This window comes from Podarcis bocagei (assembly GCF_964188305.1).
Source record: "Podarcis bocagei genome assembly, chromosome: 7".
In the NCBI taxonomy this organism is placed as follows: Eukaryota; Metazoa; Chordata; class Lepidosauria; order Squamata; family Lacertidae; genus Podarcis; species Podarcis bocagei.
In genome coordinates this window covers 20,265,975-20,289,050 of record NC_138132.1, presented here as the reverse complement: position 1 = coordinate 20,289,050, position 23,076 = coordinate 20,265,975, and the positions used below count along the sequence as shown (strand labels likewise).

Genomic DNA, 23,076 nt, shown 5'->3' with positions numbered 1-23,076 from the left:
GAATGTAAAGGAAAAAAATTCCGGGGTGAGAGACTACTCAACAGCGCAGCTCATCGGGGTGCAAGTCCCCCACAGGTCTATGCAATCAGTAAAAGAAGGAAGTTCCACCAAGTAATTTGGAGCAAAACAGCGGTCAGTAGACCATGATCTTTAGTGTTGCGCAACAGGTCCCCACAGGAGTAAGAACCCTGAGCATTGGGCGACATCCTCTTTTAATACTTCCCTCTTTCCCCCAGAATAGACTTTGAGCAGCATCATTGATACATCATCACTACATCATCACTACATGTCACAAATGGGGAGGGGTATGCATGGGTTACACAAGTTCAACATTAGGTCACTTTATCAGACACCTTTCCCAACACCTCTTAAGTACCCATCACTGAAAGAACAATAAAACTCTTTACATATCCTTGTCTTGAGATGGGCTTTCAGAACACCTGACTTGCTAAACTGCCTCTGTGGATATCTATTGCTGCCCCCTTGGTCACTCCCTGGGTGGGGCGCCAAGTATGTGCTTTCAAGGTTGGGGAATTATGGCGGGATGCCCTGTTCCTGCTGACTACGTGACTTCCTGCTTCTTGGTTCATGAAGGGAGTTGGAGCCCCGATTCACCTTTCTTTAAGGGTTAAAATGGCGTTGGAATGAGGAGAGTCGGTTAAAGTATGGATTTTCTACGAATTTATAAAGCTCTGTATTTTCCCTGACCTGTCAAGTCGAAAGGATACATTTAGGCATAATATTTGTAACATTGTAAATATGTGCCCCCCATCATTTCCTTAACAGTAATAATGATAATAATGTTATTACAGTGGACACTCGGGTTGCGAATGTGATCCGTGCGGGAGGCACGTTCGCAACCCTCAGCATCCGCAACCCTCAGTGCCGCGTCTGCGCGGGTTGTGATTTGGTGCTTCTGCACATGTGCAAAGTGCAATTTAGGGCTTCTGCACATGTGCAAGCACCGAAACCCGGAGGTAACCCGTTCCAGTATTTCCGGGTTTCGGCGCATCTGTAACCTGAAAAAGCGCAACCTGAAGCATCTGTAACCCGAGGTATGACTGTACTTCAGGGTCAAATTCAGGGTGGCTTCTGAATTTGTAACAAGAATTGCCCTGATTTTTTTTTTTTAAAAATATAGTTCCTTCCCATAGCAAGGCTGCCACCTTCCTTGCCACCATCCCCACCACCGCTGGCATGCAGTGACAGCGTGCTCAATTTGCACCACCTCCCAGAAGCAGTTTGCACCACCTCCCAGACGTAAATGCAAATGGAAGCTGGTGATCTCGTTTGCATTCTTGGAGAGGACTGGTGGACAGGCTGCCACTGCAACGTTCAGGAAGAGGAGAAGGGTGGTGGTGGCGGCAGTTGGCCCCCGTCATGATTCAGCCCCACAAAGCCAGCCCCTCACTCTGCTGCTTCTGCCTCGAATCCAGTCTCTAGGAATGGGACAAGATAAATACACTAGCAAGATGGTGACTCCACACTGAGTACAGCCAAGTGCGCTGCAGAGCTCTTTGCCCTGTGCGGAGCAAACATGCATGCAGAGCTTTCACCGAGGATGTTTGTGTGACACTTCTCGGCTTCCCTGCTTTCCTTCTCCCTTGCTAAACCGTCAGGGAGATTGATTAGCTGGCCAAACCAGTCCTCGTTTGGAAGCCAACTATTTCAAACAAGAAAAGGGGTTTCTGCTTAACAACAGGCAGCGATAAAAGACTTAGGGGCCTCTCAGCTGGAACCATGCAAAATTACTTGCACACTATAACAATGGCTGACGCAGGTGGTGCTGTGGTCTAAACCACAGAGCCTAGGGCTTGCCGATCGGAAGGTTGGCAGTTCGAATCCCTGCGATGGGGTAAGCTCCCATTGCTCGGTCCCTGCTCCTGCCCACCTAGCAGTTCGAAAGCACGTCAAGTGCAAGTAGATAAATAGGTACAGCTCCAGCGGGAAGGTAAACAGCATTTCTGTGCGCTGCTCTGGTTCACCAGAAGCGGCTTAGTCATAGAATCATAGAATCACAGAATAATAGAGTTGGAAGAGACCACAAGGGCCATCGAGTCCAACCCCCTGCCAAGCAGGAAACACCATCAGAGCACTCCTGACATATGGTTGTCAAGCCTCTGCTTAAAGACCTCCAAAGAAGGAGACTCCACCACACTCCTTGGCAGCAAATTCCACTGTCGAACAGCTCATACTGTCAGGAAGTTCTTCCTAATGTTTAGGTGGAATCTTCTTTCTTGTAGTTTGGATCCATTGCTCCGTGTCCGCTTCTCTGGAGCAGCAGAAAACAACCTCTCTCCCTCCTCTATATGACATCCTTTTATATATTTGAACATGGCTATCATATCACCCCTTAACCTCCTCTTCTCCAGGCTAAACATGCCCAGCTCCCTTAGCCGTTCCTCATAAGGCCGGCTCCCTCGGCCTATAGAACGAGATGAGTGCGTAACCCCAGAGTTGTCCGCGGCTGGACCTAATGGTCAGGGGTACCTTTACCTTTATAACAATGGCTGCTTCTTGAAATGTGTTGCTGTCAAATGTTCTGCTGGGTTTTCCAGCTACTGGACCTCTGCTGCTTTCCAGAGGTATGACTGGCTGTTCTTGGAAACTGATTACAGTGGTACCTCGCAAGACGAATGCCTCGCAAGACAAAAAACTCGCAAGACGAAAGGGTTTTTTGTTTTTTGAGCTGCTTCGCAAGACGATTTTCCCTATGGGCTTGCTTCGCAAGACGGAAACGTCTTGCAAGTTTGTTTCCTTTTTCTTAACACCGTTAATACAGTTGCGACTTGACTTCGAGGAGCAACTCATAGAATGCGGTGTGGTAGCCTTTTTTGAGGTTTTTTAAGACTTTGGTGATTTTTGAAGCTTTTCCGAAACTTTCCCGACACCGTGCTTCGCAAGACGAAAAAAATTGCAAGACGAGAAAACTCGCGGAATGAATTAATTTCGTCTTGCGAGGCACCACTGTACTGCTGGACTGGATAGAGCTATGCTCTGATGTAGCAAGGTTGTTGTTGTTCTTTTACTTTCACGGTGAGCATGAGGCCAGTGGAAGGCGGGATCATGCCAACGAAGAACTGAGCTAAACAAGTTTCAACAAGTTGGAGCTGTCATGAGATGCCGCAGTGTGTGTCAAATTACTAATCCATTGGCAGCTTTTGATTGAACTTCTGTGGGTAAAATAGGAAAATTTGATAAAACTCAAAGTAAGTCAGACAACCTTAGGCAAGTGCACATTTAAAGAATTTAATCAGGGAATGCAATGGGAGGATCGGAGGTCAAGTTAAACTGAATTACAAAACGATATATAAAGCAAGTATCAATTAAGGAATGAAAGATTGTATACTTTTATTTTTGTGTGTGTTTTAACATCAACTGATTGTCTTTGTTATGTTATGCAGTTTTCTTTTATAATTTTTTATTAAGATTTTTCAACAAATTTTAACATATTCAGAAATTCAAATTGCATTTTACATTTTCAATTAATGCCCCCCCCCGTGACTTCCCCCAACTTCCCTTTCTGGTTTATAATATATTTATTTTTTCTGTTCATAATTTTGTATACCTTATATACTAAAACTAAAATTATATTCTTAATCTATTCTTGACCTTTCTACCTCATATTTGTGTTTTCTATTTACATTTTTTTATATAAATTTTTATTGGTTTTACAACATTTTTTAAGCAATACAAACAAATAAAAAGACAAACAAACATGTATAATTTCATAACCTTTTTTCCGTAACCTTCGTTTCTCGGACTCCCCCATACCTCCCCTTTCTGCATCCCTATTTACAAAATTATTTCAGCAGCTTCTAAGCAATTTAATCAAATATGTGTCCTCTTAGTCCTTTCTCTAGCTTAATCTTATGTCACTGTTTCCCTTTTTCTCTCAACACCTCGGCATTTTAGCATTGTTTTCTATTTACATTTGTCAAATCCGGCAAGTGAGTTCATTTCAATGCATTGTTTCTGTATGTACATCTTAAAGGGTTTCCAATCCCTTTTAAAGTCATTATTGTCTTTATCTTTAAGTGTCTCAGTTAACTTTGCCATTTCTGCATATTCCATCAACTTTTCTTGCCAATGTTCTTTTTTTGGTATTTCCTCGCTTTTCCATCTTTGAGCTAATAAGATTCTGGCGGCTGTTGTCACATACATAAATAAATTCTTCTCTTTTGGTAACTTTTGCCCTACAATGCCTAATAAAAATGCTTCTGAACTTTTAACAAAAGTTATCTTAAACATTTTTTTCATTTCATTATAAATCATATCCCAATAATTTTTGATTATTTTGCAATTCCACGACGTATGAAAGAAGGTACCTTCCTTTTCTTTACATTCCCAGCACTTATTAGAGCTCATTCTATACATTTTTTTCCATTTTCACCAGTGTAATATACCATCTGTACATCATTTTCATATAATTCTCTTTCAACAATATACAATCTGCAAATTTTAAATTGCTCTTCCATAACTTTCCCCAATCTTCCATTTGTATATTGTGTCCTATATCTTGTGCCCATTTAATCATTACTGATTTCACCACCTCATCTTTTGTCTCCCATTCTAGCAATAAACTGTAGGTTTTCTTTAGTTACTTACTATTCTCTTCTGTTATTTCTCTTTGGAATCTAGATATGATGTAGTTAAATCCTTTCTTATTATCTTTCTTAAAGATCTCATTTAAGTGTTGATGTTGCAGCCAATAATAAACTGAATCTTTACTTTCATCATAATCTTTTAATCTTAAATCTGTTAATATTTTATATTTTATTATCGGCCTCTTCCCTTTCCAGATAAATTTAGATATATCTTTTTGCCACTTCTTGAGGGAAGCCGCATCACTTATTACTGGCATGGTTTGAAATAAAAAAAGCATTTTTGGCAAAACATTCATCTTGATTCCTGCAATTCTTCCTATGAAGGAGTATGTTATGTTATGCAGTTTTCAACCAATAAAGCTCAGTTCTCACTGAGTTGTTTTAAACCTCCCTCAGGAGCTACTGGTATGATGGTGCCACAGAGCCAACCTCCCAACACCAGGATTTCTGCCACTTTTTATTCATTTATTTATTAAATTTATATATGAGGATTGTGACAGGGTGGAGCAGGGCAGGGGTGAGGGCAAGGGTGGACCTACATCAGGTTTCCTCAACCCCGGCCCTCCAGATGTTTTGAGACTACAATTCCCTTCATCCTTGACCACTGGGCCTGCTAGCTAGGGATCATGGGAGTTGTAGGCCAAAAACATCTGGAGGGCTAAGGTTGAGGAATCTTGACCTACATTTTTGGGACCCTGAAGCTTGAACTGCTATGGGGCAGCATACGAGGTACAATTAAAATAATTGTTTAACATGCTGGATACAGTGGTACCTTGTTCTCAAATACCTTGGTACTCAGACAACTTGGAACCCAAACACTGCAAACCAGAATTCCAGTTTGCGAACCTTTTTCAGAAGCCGAAAGTGCTCCATTTTGAGCACTATGCTTTTGTTTTGAGTTTTGAGTGCCACACTTCCATTTTGAGTGTTACGCTGAGGTCTGTCTGTTTTTGCTACTTATTTTGCGTTTTTGTTTCGCGGCTCTTTTTTTGTTTTTGTGACTGTGTGGAGCCCAGTTTAGCTACTGATTGATTGATTGAGTGTGTGACTGCAGTACATTGTTTATGGCTTTCATTTTATGGATCAGTGGTCTCGTTACATAGTAAAATCCATGTTAAATGGCTGTTTTAGGGGTTGTTTTTAAAGGTCTGGAATGGATTAATCCACTTTACCTTACTTTCCATGGGAAAGCGTGCCTTGGTTTTGGATCGCTTTGGTTTTGGAACGGACTTCCGGAATGGATTAAGTTTGAGAACCAAGGCGCCACTGTACTTTGAATGCCTATGGAGTATTTAGCCTAATGCACCCTCTAGAGGATAAGAAAAGTATTTGCAGAGGCCGCTCCACTCCATGGGATAGAATGTGCTAATACAGCTCTAGATTCTTGGGCAAGAGTGGGGAACCTTAGGCTCTCCAGACATCGCCGAATAACTCTCCCTTTTGCAACAACAACAAAAATATAGCTGTGATTCAAAGGAGGCTCCTTCAGCCAATCATTTTATTGCAGGCTTCGGTGCAGGTCTTGTCTCAAATGTTCCTGGCAGGACAGTGGAAGATAAGGACTCCTCCCTAGTTCTTTGCTGATCAAATTGCTAGACACCTTGACCCACTGACGTGTAAACTTATAGAATATTGCTTGGCCCAATCACAGTTTATTGCTTTTCTGTCAAAGTATGTTTAACGAGGGTGATATTCTGACGTAGCTCTCATACCTCCTTGTTTGCTTAGCTGCCCACCCTTGAGCTCTGACAATGATCTCAAGCGATAAAATTCTTTAAAGGCTTCTTCAAATAGTTTTAAACTTGTACATAAAAACCATTGCCTCATAGGGGGAGAAAAGGAAAGATAATGAGATTTTGCCCTTGATGCTGTCATGTTAGATGGCCACACCCACATTTCTTCTGTGTGGGTATGTATGGGTTGGAAAGCTGTGATTGGCTCTCTGTGTTTCTTACAGGCTCCAGTCAGGGCAGAAGAACCCAAGATCTAATAACATGCTCAGAGCTGTCTCCAGGAACTGCACGTAGCTTGCATTCATAGGATGTCAGTGGGGCCAGATTACATCTTCTCTTGCAATCTGCCTTTAATTGGTTTCCGAAGCAAAATGCAATGAATGTGTGTGTCCTCTCAGCCCTGTACTTAGAAACAAGGGTACAGGGGACTAAAATAGGTGTGTTGTCTTGCTCCCTTTCATCAGAGGCTGAGTAATCCTGAGCCAGCTGCAGAATTTTATTAAATTCAGCGGACTTACATGGGATGGGGGTAGGCCAAGGATTTGAGAATGGTATGGGTGCAATATATTCTGAACAAAAGGCTAAGTTAATTGTAAATAATGTGGTTACAGAAAAATTTAAAATAGAAAAAGGGACACGACAGGGGTGCCCAATCTCCCCATTGCTTTTTATATCGGTCCTAGAGGTTTTGCTGAACATGATCAGAAGGGACCAGCTGGTTAAAGGGGTACAGGTCGGAGTTAAACAGTACAAACTGAGAGCATTTGCAGATGACTTGGTACTTACATTACAAGAGACAGACACTAGTACCAAAAGAGTCTTATAATTAATTCAAGAGTTTGGTCAAGTCGCAGGATTCAAACTGAATAAATTAAAGACTAAGGTATTAGAGAAAAACTTAACAGCTACTGAAAGGGAGAGGTTCCAGAATGAAACTGGTTTAACTGTGGTTAAGAAAGTGAAATACTTGGGGATTAACATGACAGCTAAAAATGTGAACTTATTTAAAGACAATTATGAGAAATGCTGGACGGAAGTAAAAAAGGATTTAGAAATATGGTCAAATTTGAAGCTGTCACTGTTAGGCCGTATTGCTGTGATCAAAATGAATGTATTGCCTAGAATGTTCTTTTTGTTTCAAACATTGCAAATTGTGGACAAGATGGATTGTTTCAAGAAGTGGCAGAAAGATATTTCGAAATTTGTCTGGCAGGGCAAGAAACCCAGAATAAAATTTAAGATTTTAACTGATGCAAAAGAAAGAGGGGGATTTGCCCTGCCAGACTTCAAACTTTACTATGAATCAGCAGCTTTCTGCTGGTTGAAAGACTGGCTGCTTCTTGAGAACACAGACATTTTGGCTCTAGAAGGTTTTAACAACATTTTTGGGTGGCATGCATATTTATGGTATGACAAGGTTAAAGTCACAAAGCTTTTAAAAATCATATTGTCAGGAAAGCATTATATAATGTCTGGATTAAATATAAAGACCTGTTGGAAAATAAAACCCCAAGGTGGTTGTCGCCAATGGAAGCAAAGGCTGTGAAAAAACTCAATATGGAGGCCAAATGGCCGAAATATTGGGAAATTTTGGAACAAGAGGGGGATACACTGAAATTGCAGAGTTTTGAGAAATTAAAAGACAAAGTGCGAGACTGGCTCCATTATTACCAAATAATGGAGGTTTATAAGTTAGACAGGAAAATTGGCTTCCAGGTGGAAAAATCAAAATTAGAAACAGAACTGATAGAACCCAATACTAAGAACTTGTCAAGAATGTATAACTTGCTGTTGAAATGGAATACACAAGATGAAACAGTGAAATCAGCTATGATAAAGTGGGCACGAGATATTGGTCATAACATTATGTTTGCTGACTGGGAACAGTTGTGGACCACCGGTATAAAATTTACGGCATGTAATGCCTTAAAGGAAAATATTATGAAAATGATTTATAGGTGGTACATGACCCCAGTCAAGCTTGCAAAAATTTACCACTTGCCTGATAATAAATGTTGGAAATGTAAAGGAGCGAAGGTACTTTTTTTCACCTTTGGTGGACGTGCCCAAAGATTAAGGCTTTCTGGGAAATGATATATAATGAAATGAAAAAGGTATTTAAATATACCTTCCTTAAGAAACCAGAGGCCTTTCTCCTGGGCATTGTCGGCCATTTGGTGCCAAAGAAAGACAGAACATTCTTTATGTATGCTACAACAGCAGCAAGAATACTCATCGCAAAGTATTGGAAGACACAAGATCTCCCCACCTTGGAAGAATGGCAGATGAAGGTGATAGACTATATGGGATTGGCAGAAATGACTGGCAGAATCCGAGACTAGGGAAAAGAGACGGCGGAAGATTGGAAGAAATTTAAGAACTATCTTAAGAAACATTGCAAAATTAATGAGTGCTAGAAATGATGTGGTTTTAGAAATTAAATGGAGTACAGCTGTAAAGATTAAGTTAAAAGAAAAGAAAGGTTGACAATTAGATAAAATTAAGAGTGAGGATTTGCTGAACTAAATATTTGAAATGGGAATGCAGAAAGGGGAGGCATGAGGAGGTCGGTGAAGTAAGTTTTAAGAAAATAAGGTTCTGAAATTATACTTGTTCTTTTTTTGTTTGTGTTTGTGTGTATTGTTTTGTTTGATATAATTTGTAAAACTTCAATAAATATATATATATATATATAAATAAATAAATTCAGCGGACTTATTTCACTGCAAAAGTTGCTATATTTCAAAAAGTAAAAACCAGGACACCCTGAAAGTTATGGAGACCCCAACATTGTTGAGCTTCTTTTTTTAGGAAAACACTGAAATTGTTGAGTTTTTCTTCGGAAAACCCCAAAGGAGGGCATAGGAGAGGTTCAGTGGTTGCAGCTGCCAAAGGATCTTGGGTATCTTTGTACAGTACAGTTGTACCGCAGGTTAAGTACTTAATTCGTTCCAGAGGTCCGTACTTAACCTGAAACTGTTCTTAACCTGAAGCACCACTTTAGCTAATGGGGCCTCCAGCTGCTGCCGCACTGCAAGAGCACAATTTCTGTTCTCATCCTGAAGCAAAGTACTTAACCCGAGGTAATTTTTCTGGGTTAGTGGAGTCTGTAACCTGAAGCGTATGTAACCTGAAGCATATGTAACCTGAGGTACAACTGCAGATGGCAACGTATTGTACCACTGTACAATGAATTGAAGAAATTGTTCCATCTAACATTTGTTAAGAAACCTGAAGCATTTCTGTTAGGGATTGTAGGAAAAGTCTTGCCAAGGAAGGTGAAAAATATCTTTATGTATGCGACAACGGTGGCGAGAGTCCTAATAGCACAAGGATGGAAGAATGAGGATACCACAACTATAGAACTATGGCAAGAGAAACTGATGGACTATGCAGAATTGGCAAAGCTGACACATAAACTACGGGAAAAGGATAACTGTGACTTTTAAGATGAATGGGAACCTTTTACAAAGTACTTAAAGAAGCAACAAAGTGAACTGGACTCCTTGGTAGGCTTTCAATAAACACTCACAAACTTTTTTTTGACAATAATCAGTCAGATAAATTAAGGATTTATACAATGTTGTAACATGCAGAGAATAGCATCTGTAAAGAAACCAGAGATTGGAGCTGAGGGAAGTCAGGGGCGGAGGGGAGGGTGGGTCGTCTTATGGGAGGGGGAAATGGGGGGGAATTAAAGATGATATGTTTTAAGATAATATGTTTTGTTCAAATTCCTAATAAAAAATATTTTTTTTTAAAAAAACAACCCATTGTATGTGGAAATATTAGATTCCACTGGGACCCTGTAACTAGAATTCTGTACCCCACCTGGAATGTTATATTTTATGGATGAATGTTAAAGGATCCAGTTGAACCTGTCTTTCTCTCCAGCCATGCGGAAATGCAAATAACACACTTCTGGGATGAGGATAAAGGGAGCCTATATATGGGGATGAAAATAACTCAATTGTGGGATGCACAGCACCCTTCTGCAGGTGAGTATATGCTAAATGATGGTCATGCCCTGCATTTGAGGATGACCATTGCAGTCAACATGGCAAGGCTGGCAGTAGACATTTCCATGTTTGATATTGGAATTAGAAGAAACTGGGAACATCACGACATTTAGTGGGTTTAGATTCTGGACTAAACTAGGGCCAGAGAATCTCTCGCTCTTCAGATGTTGTTGGGCTCTAATATGGCTTGTCCTCATGAATGATAGGAGTTGTACTCCAGCCGTAATTGAGTTCAGCTGGGGAATTCAGCATAAATGGAACTCCAGTTGGATCTCGTAGAATCGGAGAATGTTTAAACTTTGGCTGGATCATGTTCGTTGGTTTTAGCTGCCACCTTGTAAATTTCATCTAAGAATAAAGGGTTTTAGCCTATACAGTGTTACCTCGGGTTACATATGCTTCAGGTTACATACGCTTCAGGTTACAGACTCCGCTAACCCAGAAATAGTGCTTCAGGTTAAGAACTTTGCTTCAGGATGAGAACAGAAATTGTGCTCCAGCGGTTCGGCAGCAGCAGGAGGCCCCATTAGCTAAAGTGGTGGTTCAGGTGAAGAACAGTTTCAGGTTAAGAATGGACCTCCGGAATGAATTAAGTACTTAACCTGAGGCACCACTGTACATAGGATCTAGTTTGTAGGGGCTGAGGTCCCTTCACACCCCCATTAAATATTTGAGGGGGGCCAGGGGCTTGCCATTCAAATGGTGTGCATGTGCCATGTCTTGTGATCGATTTTGTGAGGCAGGGCTTACCGCCCCCCCCCCAATATTTTATCCAGGTTGGCACCCCTGAGCCTATAGAAGCAAATGCAACAACATAGCTTTATTGGTCTTTTAAGGAGCTACAGAGTTTCTTACTGTTCTCCTTAACTTCCTTTGTCCTTCAGCACAGCCCCATCCTATTTTAGACGAAGCTAAACACCCATCTAGCCCAACAACCTGGTCTCATGGGTCCCAGCAGATGCCTATGGGAAACCTGCAGGGAGGACCTGTGTGCGACGGTACTCTCCCCACTTGTGCTCCCCAGGAACTGGTCTCCAGAAGCATATGGCTCATGCTGGCCATGGATGGACTTAACCTTCATCCTTAGTCTTTAGTCGGGGAAGTCGGCTCTTGCTTAAGGGGATTGGGGAGGCACAATCTAGCCACCACTATAATGGACACCCTTAATTGCTCGCACGGGAGGCGGGGAGGGCCGCCATCTTGGGTGGCTTTAAAAGGGGATTAGCCAAATCTACTACATTGTGGCTACTACGCACAATGGTGATGTCAAAGAGAGTGTAGTTTTTAATTCCAGTTGTGGAGAAACACAGGTGGGCAGAGTGCTTGTGTACTCATATCCAGTTTGCCCGTTTCTCTCAGGCACCTGTTCAGCTACTGTGAGAACAGGATTCTGGACTAGACGGGCCACTGGCCTGATCCAGCAGGCTCTTCTTGGGTTCTTAAGTTAGTCTTCAGGGAGCCTCAGGAGTGTTTTGTTCCTACGTGCCAAGATGGAGAGACTCTTTGGAGATAAGTTCACAGTAACTTCTGGGAGGTGACAGCAGTGTGACACACCCATGGAACATGGGTAGGCAAACTAAGGCCCAGGGGCCAGATCCGGCCCAATCGCCTTCTAAATCCAGCCGGCGGACAGTCTGGGAATCAGTGTGTTTTTACATGAGTAGAATGTGTCCTTTTATTTAAGATGCATCTCTGGGTTATTTGTGGGGCATAGGAATTCATTCATTTTTTTTCCTTCCCAAAATATAGTCCCACCCCCCCCCCAGGTCTGTGGGAAAGTGGACCAGCCCCCTGCTGAAAAGGTTTGCTGACCCCTGGCCTGGAACAATAATAAACTAGCTATGTTTAGCTGATGCCTATTGTGATTGGATCAGGAAAGGCAGGGAGGCTAACAGACGAAGGCAAAAATATTGACAGACGGAACTGATTGCTGCTAGATTTGTCCCCATCTCCTTCCCTGCAGAGTTCTAGGAGGGGAAACCGAGACTAAGGAGGAGGACACTGATAGCCAGGCTTGGTTGCAAATACGAAGGCAGGGAGGCAGAGCCTGGCTGAGGACAGTGCCCCATAAGCTCCAGTCTCTGTACCCCATTAACTTACCCCATATGTATCCACTCGAAACACTTGATTGTTTACTGTGGCAGCACTGAAACGTTGGAACTCCTTGCCTATTGATATCAGGCAGACTCCTCCACCGTATTCTTTGGGGTGCCTGCTGAAGATACTATTATTTAGGAAAGCCTGTCCAGTTTGTATGAGTTTTAATTTGTTTTAGGCTATTTTATTGTAGCCTTAACTTTCTGTATGTCTTAAATGATGGTTGCATTTTTAAAAAAGTAATAATTCTGTCGCTTTATATTTTATCTTTTCTGTAAACGCCTTTGAGGTCTTTTTCTACAACCAAGTGGTATATATATATATATCTGGTGAAATAATACAAAAATAAATAATATCCAAACACGATTTCTTCTCTCTCTTTCCTTGTCCAGCCATGGGGAGGACAAGCTTCTTCCTCATCTGCCTTGGGGTCTGGAGCTCAGCATTCTGGGGTGAGTATTAATGAGAATGGAGGCAATGGCTTCGAACTGAAGAAGACAGGTGGGAGAACAATATGCTTTTGTAATTAGAAGGCAAATAATATTTCTCTCTCTCTCCCAATGGCCCGACAGGCACCTGGGAGCTTCCAAGAGCTCAACTGAGAAAAGAAAATGGGGTGATGGAGGTATAGGGAAAACAGGGAGGCTGCTCAGTTTTCTAGCAGATAAATGTGAGTCAGGGGCGTAGCAGAGAGGGCTTACTGGGGTGAGCATCCCAGGAACATTTTTCTTGGGAGTGTGCTGCTTATGCCACCCTCCCTGAGCCAGCCCTCCGCCATGGAGCTGGCTTGGGAGGGCAGTGGGAGGAGGATATGACAGCCATGCACCCTTCGATCCCAGGCCCTCAAAGGTGAGTCTGGGATCAAAGGGTGCACGGCATCCTTCTCACGCCACCCTCCCTGAGATGCCAGCCTCGCAAAGCACTGCAGGGCCAGGTGCACTTTGCAAAGCTGGGATCATTCCAGCCTTGCAAAGTAGCTCGGGGCTGGTGTTGCTCTGGCTCAGGCTGGGCTAGTGCATGGCAGCTGTGTTTGCCCATCACACTCTGCCCCCCGAAATGTGTGCCCCCCAGTCACTGGCGGAGGAAGGTGAGGGTGGGTGGGGGGCACCGCCCCGGGTGCCATCCCTGGGGGAGGGTGACAAAATCCTCCGGGCGGATCGGTGGAGCGCCGCTCGCCCCCTGCCACTGCTGTGATCGTGGTGGCGGCTTTGTGGCAGCAGTGCTGTGCACGGATCGCAGCAGCAGTGCCACGCGTGGACAGCAGCAGTGGTGCCATGCGCAGTTTGCGGAGGTGGGATCGTGGCGGCACCCTCGCGGGCAGATCGCCCAGCCCCTACCGCTCCGGATGCCGTAGCCAGTAGCCAGTAGCTATGCCCCTGCCCCGAATGATATGAAAACACGCTCCACCACTGACCACTGAGTATCTGGTAGAAGAGGAGAACTTGGTTGCAGAGGAAATGTTTGCTGGAATGTTTCAGGAGGAAAGAGGAAGGCTGTGGTTTAATGATAAAACATTTGCAGAAGATCCCAGGTTCACCACCTACAATCTTCAGTTAGGGGTTTGACAGAACCCTCTTTCTTTCTTTCTTTCTTTCTTTCTTTCTTTCTTTCTTTCTTTCTTTCTTTCTTTCTTTCATTTTCTTTACGAAACAGATGCTTTTTTAAAAAAGAAAAACCTGAAGAAAAGAAGAAAAAGCGAAAAAAGAAAATAGTATACCGCTATTACAATTGTTAATAGTTAAAAATGACCATTTTTAACCTACTGCCTTTTGTATAAATGACTTCCACATTTCAGTATACTTGTCATTGCAGAGTCTATGTCTATAAGCAACCCATTCATAAATAGGAAGTGAAGTCAGGTCTTCAATCCATTGAATAAATGGAGCTTTATATTTATCTTTCCAATGCAGCATTATTAGTCTTTTGGCCATAGAGAATCCATTTACGCTGTCTGGTTGTCAAATTCCCTACAGTAGGCACACAGTTCAAAAGAATATTATCTTTTGAAAATTCTAGCTTTTTCCACAGTCATATTTATATAATCCATGACTTCCCCCCAAAACTTACCAAGTATAGGACATTATAAAAACATGTTATAAAGAAGCATTACACTTATTACAGCTCCAACAAAATGATGTCTTAGACAATCCTTTTCTATACAAATGTAGTGGAGTCCGATAACTTCTAAATATTATTTTCTGTTGTATAAGTTGTAACATAAGGTCCCCTGACACCCTTGCTATAGGAGTTAAAACACTCCAGTTATCTAGGAAACATAGGAATTCCCAGTGCTTTCTCTCTTTTTTTGCTAATAATAATAATAATAATAATAATAATAAAATTTTATTTATACCCCGCCCTCCCTGGCCAGAGCCAGGCTCAGGGCAGCTAACACCAATAAAATCACAGTAAAACCCCAATTTAAAATACAGGTTAAAATGCAATTTAAAATGCAGCCTCATTTTAAAGTAGCTGATAAATCAAGAACATAAGGGGAGGGAAACATAAGGGTCAGACCGAGTCCAAACCAAAGGTCAGGCGGAACAGCTCTGTCTTGCAGGCCCTGCGGAAAGATGTCAAGTCCCGTAAGGCCCTAGTTGAAACCAATCTAACCTCCTTGAGACTCAGGACCTCCAAAGTGTTGCTATTTGTGGACCTTAAGGTCCTCCGCGGGGCATACCAGGAGAGGCAGTCCCATAGGTACATGGGTCCTAGGCTGCATAGGGCTTTAAAGGTCAAAACCAGCACCTTAAACCTAGGTAGAAAAAAGGTGCTGGAACTCACTCAGTAGACCAACCCCAGAGCCAAATGAGGATCTCTTTGGGTACTGGGGAGAGTCTCCTTGCTAGCCAGCCAGAGACTTGTTGAGGCTCCTCAGCTGTGGTATGGGGAGCCTTCTGTGCCTCAGCTGAGCAGCTTACTGAAGCCCCATGCTCCTCTGGCTCACGTCTAGATGTAGGATAGAGAAGGATGTGTGAGCAGGCGTAGAAACTGGCCTACTGTGGAAGGGTAAGATTTACATTTGCTGCTCTGCCCACATTTGCCTCTGGCCCAGCCCAGCCTGCCCTGGGGCCCTCAGAAAGTTGCCTAGAATGAAATGTGGCTCTTACAAATCCTTAGAAATGAACACATGAGAAATTGATGTGGACCAGAGCCATCCATTTCTACCTCAGTGGGAGTACACAGCCCTTGTCCTGGCTAGATGAAGACCTGGACGAGAGCATTCATTTTAGGGGGCAAGGGAATACATTGAGAGGTTGATATTGCAAACAGAAGGCTGGAGGAGACTGAGATCATTCTAACTCAGCATGTCTAACCTTACAATATCCTTTACCACCCTCTTCTTCACTCTCTTTTCTGCCTGCCCTTATAGTTACCTGCCTCGGTAGGAGCTTTGGGACACATTTTGCCACCTCCTTTATGCAGAATTTTGACCAGCAAGGCAAGCTTGAAGTGCAGATCATCGCTTACTCTGACTCGACCACCGTGACAGTCTCTGTCCCTTGTGAAGGCTGCCCGCAGGAAGAGAACTTTGAAAGAAGGCTCACTGTCGATAAGGGGAAGATGGTGCAAGTTGAGCTCCCAAATTTTGCGGAAATCATCGGCAGCAAAGTTTTCTCTAGCGTTGTCCAGATCCAGTCCGACAAAGATGTGTCGGTGGTGTCCTTGAGCTCCAAGCCTTACAGCACAGAAACTGCTCTGCTCTACCCTGTGAGCAGTTTAGGGACTGAGCATTATGTTGTGGGTCCTGCCATAGGCCCTACAGGATATTTACAAGAGTTTGCTGTCTTAACCACCCAGGGACCTAATGAGGTCGTTATCCACCTGACGAGCCCAGTGACCTTCAATGGGCAAACATACACCGCAGGAAGTAAACTGAGTGTGACACTAAATGCTTTCACTGGAGTCCAGTTGCAAGGAAAAGGTGATCTCTCCGGCACTAGGATTGTTTCTCAGCTACCTGTGGCTGTCCTGTCCGGCCATGCCTGTTCGTGGAGGTACACTAAATGCAACCATGTCTTTGAGCAGCTCCTGCCCGTGTCCAACTGGGGGAAGACGTTTGTGGCCCCTCCTATACCTTGGCAGACCAAAACTGACACCCTTTATGTCTCAGCATCCCAAGCCACCATCCTGAACTACCAGATGGGTACATCAAAGCAGACGATAAGCCTGGGAGGTGGGCAGATCCAGCAGATTCAGATCTCACCCCAAACCCCAATCTACCTCTCGGCCGATGTTCCGGTACAGGTGCTCCTCTATAGTAATGGTGGGAGCACCCAGTCTTTTAGCTACGACACCTTCTTGATAGGGATTCCAGACATTGAAAGTTACAGCCTCTCGTACAATGTGAATGGGCAAGTCGGCTTTCAGAACTCTATTCTTTTGGTGGTGAAGAGTTTGGAGACTGGTGGTCTCACGGTGAATGAGAATCTTCTGAGCGGAGTGAAGTGGAGTCCAGTTCCTGGCTCAGAGTACTCTTGGGGGAGCTATGACCTGCCAGATATACTTGTGCCCTACATAGTGGCAAACCCCCTGTCCCATTTTTGCGTCATCAGTGTGGGCATTGCAAATATGAATGGCTATGGGTCGTGTGGTGCCGGCAGAGACCGTAAGTAGAAGGTTCCAAAGCTTATCCATGTGTTTGATGTCTTTTTATCCTGCTTTTAAGACAAGGAATAATAATAAAATACATGAGGGCTCTGACACCCATTACACAAAGAAAGGGAAGCAGAGGGAAAAGTTAGAAAGGGCAGACTGGTTCTGCAAGGTAAGAGCAAGGTAAGGAGTTACAAGAGAGTGCTTATATCCAGTTTAGACCAGGCACATCTTCCCTTGCTAGCAGTGGCAGCCAGAGTCCATTGGGACTGGTGGAGACAGAAGGCAGAGAGGCCAATAGTAGGTGGAGTTGAATCAATAACAGGTGGGGCAAGCTAACTCGAGGTTAGTCCCCATCCTTCTCGCTTCTGAGTTATACAAATGCTACACTGAGAGTAAGGAGGAAGGTGACACTCAGAGCCATCCTCTGGACTAGATGCAATTAATAATGGAGGCAAGTGGAAGCTGGCTGAGGGCAGACTCAGGTTGGTGGGGCAATGACCCTTGTGCCCCACTAGGTCAGCCTCCACTCTAGTGTTCTTTCTTCAATAGCAGTTGAAGGCTCTTGTTCCTTCGGCCAATGGTTGGGGTTAGGGTGTCTTTCTGTTCCATTCTGCAGTTCCAGGACAACAGATAGGTAGAGCTGAGCACAGTGGTACCTTGGATGTCGAATGGCTTGACTCCTGAACACATTGTCTCCTGAATGCCGCAAACCTGGAAGTAGGTGTTCCAGTCTGCAAACGTTTTTTGGAAGTCAATCATCTGACGCGGCTTCTGTGGCTTCCGATTGAGTGCAGGAAGCTCCTGCAGCCAGTCGGAAGCCACGCCTTGGTTTTCGAACAGTTCCGGGAGTCAAACGGACTCCCAGAATGGATTAAGTTCGACAACCAAGGTGAGGTGCTACTGTATGCTTTAAGGTAGGGAGGGGGGAAGCAAGCACCCGTTGCTTCTTTGGCTGATTGATGGGGCCAGCTTGGTCTTCCCCCTGCCTTGACTTTCTTCCTGGCATGCAGGGGCTACAGCCTCTCAGTAGCCTCAGGACCCTTCTGTTACCAATTTCCAGAAGACAACTCAAAAAGCTTGTACCCTATGTGGGGATTCATGCTGCAGAGAGTGGGAGGACATTCAGAAGTGGGTAGCATCCCCCTCAGCACTGAAATGGCTACACATACAGCTGTGGGACCCCTGCTGCCAGTGCCAAGGTTCATGGGGGAGGGCAATTCACTTGGGCTTCTAATCTCAGTCAATGCCCCCTTTCAGAGTAAGAGGAAAAAAAATGTCTTCTGTTTAAATCAGGGTTGAGGAATCTGTGTCCCACCAGGTGTCAAGGAGCTCCAGTTCCCTTCATGCCTGACCATTGGCCTTGCTTGTTATGGTTGATGGGACTTTGAGCCCAAAACCATAGAGAAGGCCAAAGGTTCCCCATTCCTAGTATAAATAACGCCTAGTCTCACTAAGAAGGAGCAGCACTAGGGGGCAATGTGGTGCAGGTATCAGTCATTGATTGTAGACCTATAGTAAGATTTAAGAGATTTGACCCCATTTGCTTGCAATAATTTTTATTCTCCTCATTTATTTTAAAAATAATGCTCATAATTTTGAAAGCAACTGAGTTTAGGGATAGTAGATGAAGCAATGTGCAATACGGCATCCAAGTTAAAAAGTTTCCATTGTTGCGATAATATTAATCAGCATGATTAATTTAATAGTTTCAAGATCTGAAAAAGTGTTTGAAACTAAAAATATGAAGCTTTGCTAAATCTTCAAAGTGGTAGCAAACTTTGTATGGATTCTAATTGGTTCAGAGTGCTGGCAAATAACTTCCTCCCTCCTGTCCTTAGCTGAACCAGAACTCACCTGTAGCAATGTGCTGTGCCGTAGAGGCATGGTGTGCAAGATGATAAATGGTCAACCGCAATGTGTGCCATCCTCTAATGCTACCTGCTGGGCTATGGGTGACCCGCACTACAACACTTTTGACGGACGCAAGTATGACTTCCAAGGCACTTGCACCTACACTTTTGTCAAGACACGTGCTGAAACCTTTGGACTCCCATCTTTCCATATCTTTGCCAAGAATGAAAACCGGGGGAACAAAGCAGTGTCCTATGTGACCGTGGTGACAACTGAGGTTTATGGGTATACCATCACCATGACCAGATCAGAAATTGGTTTTGTACAGGTGAGTGATGATTGATTCAGAAGGCAAGGTCAATGCCACTTTCGAGTCCATGACGGCCATGTGAGCTGATGGTTACTGCACATGTTCAAGTTGTAAAACAAAAGACTGGTGACATTTTTTAAAATTTTTTTAATAAGATATTTATTAAGATTTTCAAAGTATTACAAAATAAAAAAGAAAAAAAGAAAAAAATAAAAAATAAAAAATAGTTAAAATCAACTCCATCTTTCCATTACTTATTTTTCATTAGCTTATTTCCCGGACCTCCTCACGCCTCCCTTTTTTGTATTCCAATTCAGTTTGTTGGTTCAGCAAATCCCTACCCTCTTTGTTTATCCTAGTCTTTAATTTTAAAATATTATGACATTAAATTTTTACCTAAATAATCCATTTTTCATATTCCCTTATAATATTAAAGCTGAAAACCGCTTAATTTCTATCCAACATCACTCTAACATTCATCAATTTTACAATATTTCTGTAGATAGTCTTTAAATTTCTTCCAATCTTCTTCCACCGACTCTTCTCCCTGGTCTCGGATTCTGCCAGTCATTTCCGCCAGTTCCATATAGTCTATCACCTTCATCTGCCATTCTTCCAGAGTGGGTAGCTCTTGTGTCTTCCAGTACTTTGCAATAAGTATTCTTGCTGCTGTTGTAGCATACATAAAAAAAGTTCTGTCCTTCTTTGGCACCAATTGGCCAACTATGCCCAGGAGAAAGGCCTCTGGTTTCTTCAAGAAGGTATATTTAAATACCTTTTTCATTTCATTATATATCATCTCCCAGAAAGCCTTAATCCTTGGGCACGTCCACCAAAGGTGAAAGAATGTACCTTCAGTTTCTTTACATTTCCAACATTTATTATCGGGCAAGTGATAGATTTTTGCAAGCTTGACTGGGGTCATGTACCACCTGTAAATCATTTTCATAATATTCTCTCTTAAGGCATTGCATGCCGTAAACTTCATACCTGTGGTCCATAACTGTTCCCAGTCAGCCATCATTATGTTATGTCCAACATCCTGTGCCCATTTAATCATATCAGATTTCACCGTTTCATCCTGAGTATTCCATTTCAACAGCAAGTTATACATTCTTGACAAATTCTTAGTTTTGGGTTCTAACAGTTCTGTTTCCAATTTTGATTTTTCCACCTGAAAGCCAATTTTCTTGTCCAAATTGTATGCCTCCATTATCTGATAATAATGAAGCCAGTCTCGCACTTTGTTTTTTAGTTTCTCAAAACTCTGCAATTTCAGTCCATCTTGTTCCAAAATTTCCCAATATTTCGGCCATTTGACCTCCATATTGAGCTTTTTCTGAGCTTTCGCTTCCATCGGTGACAGCCACCTTGGGGTTTTATTTTCCAATAAGTCCTTGTATCTTATCCAAACATTAAACAGTGCTTTCCTGACAATATGATTTTTAAATGCTTTATGTGCTTTGACCTTATCATACCACAGATATGCATGGCATCCAAATACATTGTTAAAACCTTCTAAATCCAAAATGTCTGTATTTTCAAGAAGTAGCCATTCTTTCAACCAGCAAAAAGCTGCTGATTCATAGTAAAGTTTAAAGTCTGGCAGGGCAAATCCACCCCTTTCCTTTGCATCAGTTAATATCTTAAATTTTATTCTGGGCTTCTTGCCCTGCCAGACAAATCTAGAAATATCTCTCTGCCACTTCTTGAAACAGTCCATCTTGTCCACAATTTGCAATGTTTGAAACAAAAGCAACATTCTAGGCAATACATTCATTTTTATCGCAGCAATACGGCCTAGCAGTGAAAGCTTCAAATTTGACCAAATTTCTAAGTCTTTTTTCACTTCCGTCCAACATTTTTCATAATTGTCTTTAAATAAGTTCCCATTTTTGGCTGTCATATTAATCCCCAGGTATTTCACTTTCTTAACCACTGTCAAGCCTGTCTCATTCTGAAACCTCTCTCTCTCAATCAGTGTTAAATTTTTCTCTAAAACCTTGGTTTTTGACTTATTCAGTTTAAATCCTGCCACCTGACCAAATTATTGAATTAATTCTAAAACCCTTTTAGTACTAGATTCTGGCTCCTGTAGCGTCAATACTAAGTCATCTGCGAATGCTCTTAATTTGTACTGTTTAGCTCCGACCTGTATACCTTTAACCCGCTGGTCCCTTCGAATCATGTTCAGCAAAACCTCCACGACCGATATAAAAAGCAATGGGGAAATTGGGCAACCTTGTCTTGTCCCTTTTTCTATCTTAAATTCTTCCGTCACCACATTATTTACAATTAGTTTAGCCTTTTGTTCCGAATAAATTGCACTTATACCGTTTTCAAAACCTTGGCCTACCCCCATCCCCTGTAGGTTCTTTTTCATAAAACTCCAAGAGATATTATCAAAAGCTTTCTCCGCGTCCACAAACATCAAAACTGCTTTAGTATTTATGTTCACTTCTAGTTTTTCCAGAATATCAATTATATTCCTCAAATTGTCAGACAAGTGTCTTCCCAGGAGAAAGCCTGCTTGGTCTTTATGAATCTCTTCCATCAACACTTTTTTGGAGAGCCAGTGTGGTGTAGTGGTTAAGAGCGGTAGTCTCATAATCTGGGGAACCGGGTTCACATGTCCGCTCCTCCACATGCAGCTGCTGGGTGACCTTGGGCCAGTCACACGTCTCTGAAGTCTCTCAGCCCCACTCACCTCACAGAGTGTTTGTTGTGGGGAAGGAAGGGAATGTTAGCCGCTTTGAGACTCCTTAGGGTAGTGATAAAGCGGGATATCAAATCCAAACTCCTCCTCCTCCTCCCCTTCTTCTTCTTCTTCTTCTTTCAATCTCTTGGCCAAAATGTCTGCAAAAATTTTGTAATCCACATTAAGTAATGATATGGGGCAGTAGTTCTTAAGCTGAGTCTTTTCAGTCTCTGTTTTCGGTATAAGTGTAATGTACGCCTCTTTCCAGGACTCTGGTGCCCTTTTCCCTTCCAATATTTCATTGCAGACTTCCTTTAAAGGCTGTATTAACCACTCTTTCAAGGATCTATAATATCTAGAAGTCAGCCCATCCGGTCCTGGAGATTTGCCCAATTGCATGTTTTGGATGGCACCTTCTACTTCCTGTTCAGTTATTTTATAATTCAACATTAATTTACTTTCTTGAGAGATTTTTTGTAATCCATTTATCTTCAGAAATCGGTCTATGTCCATTTCTTTCTGTGGCCCTTGTGTGTATAGTTGTTTAAAATACCTCTGGAAACAGTTTCTAATCTCAGTTGGGTTGTGTATGTTCTTTCCTTCCACTTCTAAATTTGTGATAGTATTTAATTTTTGTCTTTTTTTCATTTGCCAGGCCAGCAATTTCCCACATTTATTAGCTGATTCAAATGTTTTTTGTCTCATTTGTTTAATTTTCCATTCTATTTCCTGATTCATCATTTCCATATATTGTACTTGGTATAACTTTATTTCTCTCAAAATCTCCTGCGACTTTGGTTTTGCTCTCAATTTCTTCTCACTTTCTTTTATTTTCCCCAAAATTTTATCTTTCTTCTCATTTTGGCTTCTCTTCTTTATTACATTCTGTTGTATCAGGAACCCTCTCATGACAGCTTTGCTTGCATCCCAGATTACTCTTTTTTCCACATTGGTGCTCATATTTATCTCAAAATAATCTCTCAAGGTTTTTTGGGCCTTCTTAAGCACTTCTTCATCTCTAAATAAGGTGTCATTCATCCTCCATCTAAAGGAGCCAGTTGGTGTTAGTTTCATTTCCATCTTAACAGCGTTATGGTCGGAGCAGGTTTTTGGGCAGATTTCCACTTTTCTTGTCTTTGGTGCCATTCCTCTAGTTACCCAT

At 42.5% G+C, this 23,076-nt stretch overlaps 1 protein-coding gene across 1 annotated transcript in view; it reads left to right on the top strand.

The window, feature by feature from the left end:
* Nucleotides 1-10,312: 10,312 nt before the first annotated feature.
* The window catches only part of LOC308591540 (IgGFc-binding protein-like), a gene marked incomplete at its 3' end in the record, with an annotated part of 27,117 nt that continues 14,353 nt past the window's right edge, over nt 10,313-23,076 (top strand). The window contains exons 1-4 of the mRNA XM_081202308.1: nt 10,313-10,338; nt 12,849-12,908; nt 15,830-17,065; nt 18,894-19,234. Of these exons, the coding sequence (XP_081058434.1) occupies nt 12,851-12,908; nt 15,830-17,065; nt 18,894-19,234 (1,635 nt within the window). The 5' untranslated portion in view covers nt 10,313-10,338; nt 12,849-12,850. The remainder of the gene's footprint in view (nt 10,339-12,848; nt 12,909-15,829; nt 17,066-18,893; nt 19,235-23,076) is intronic.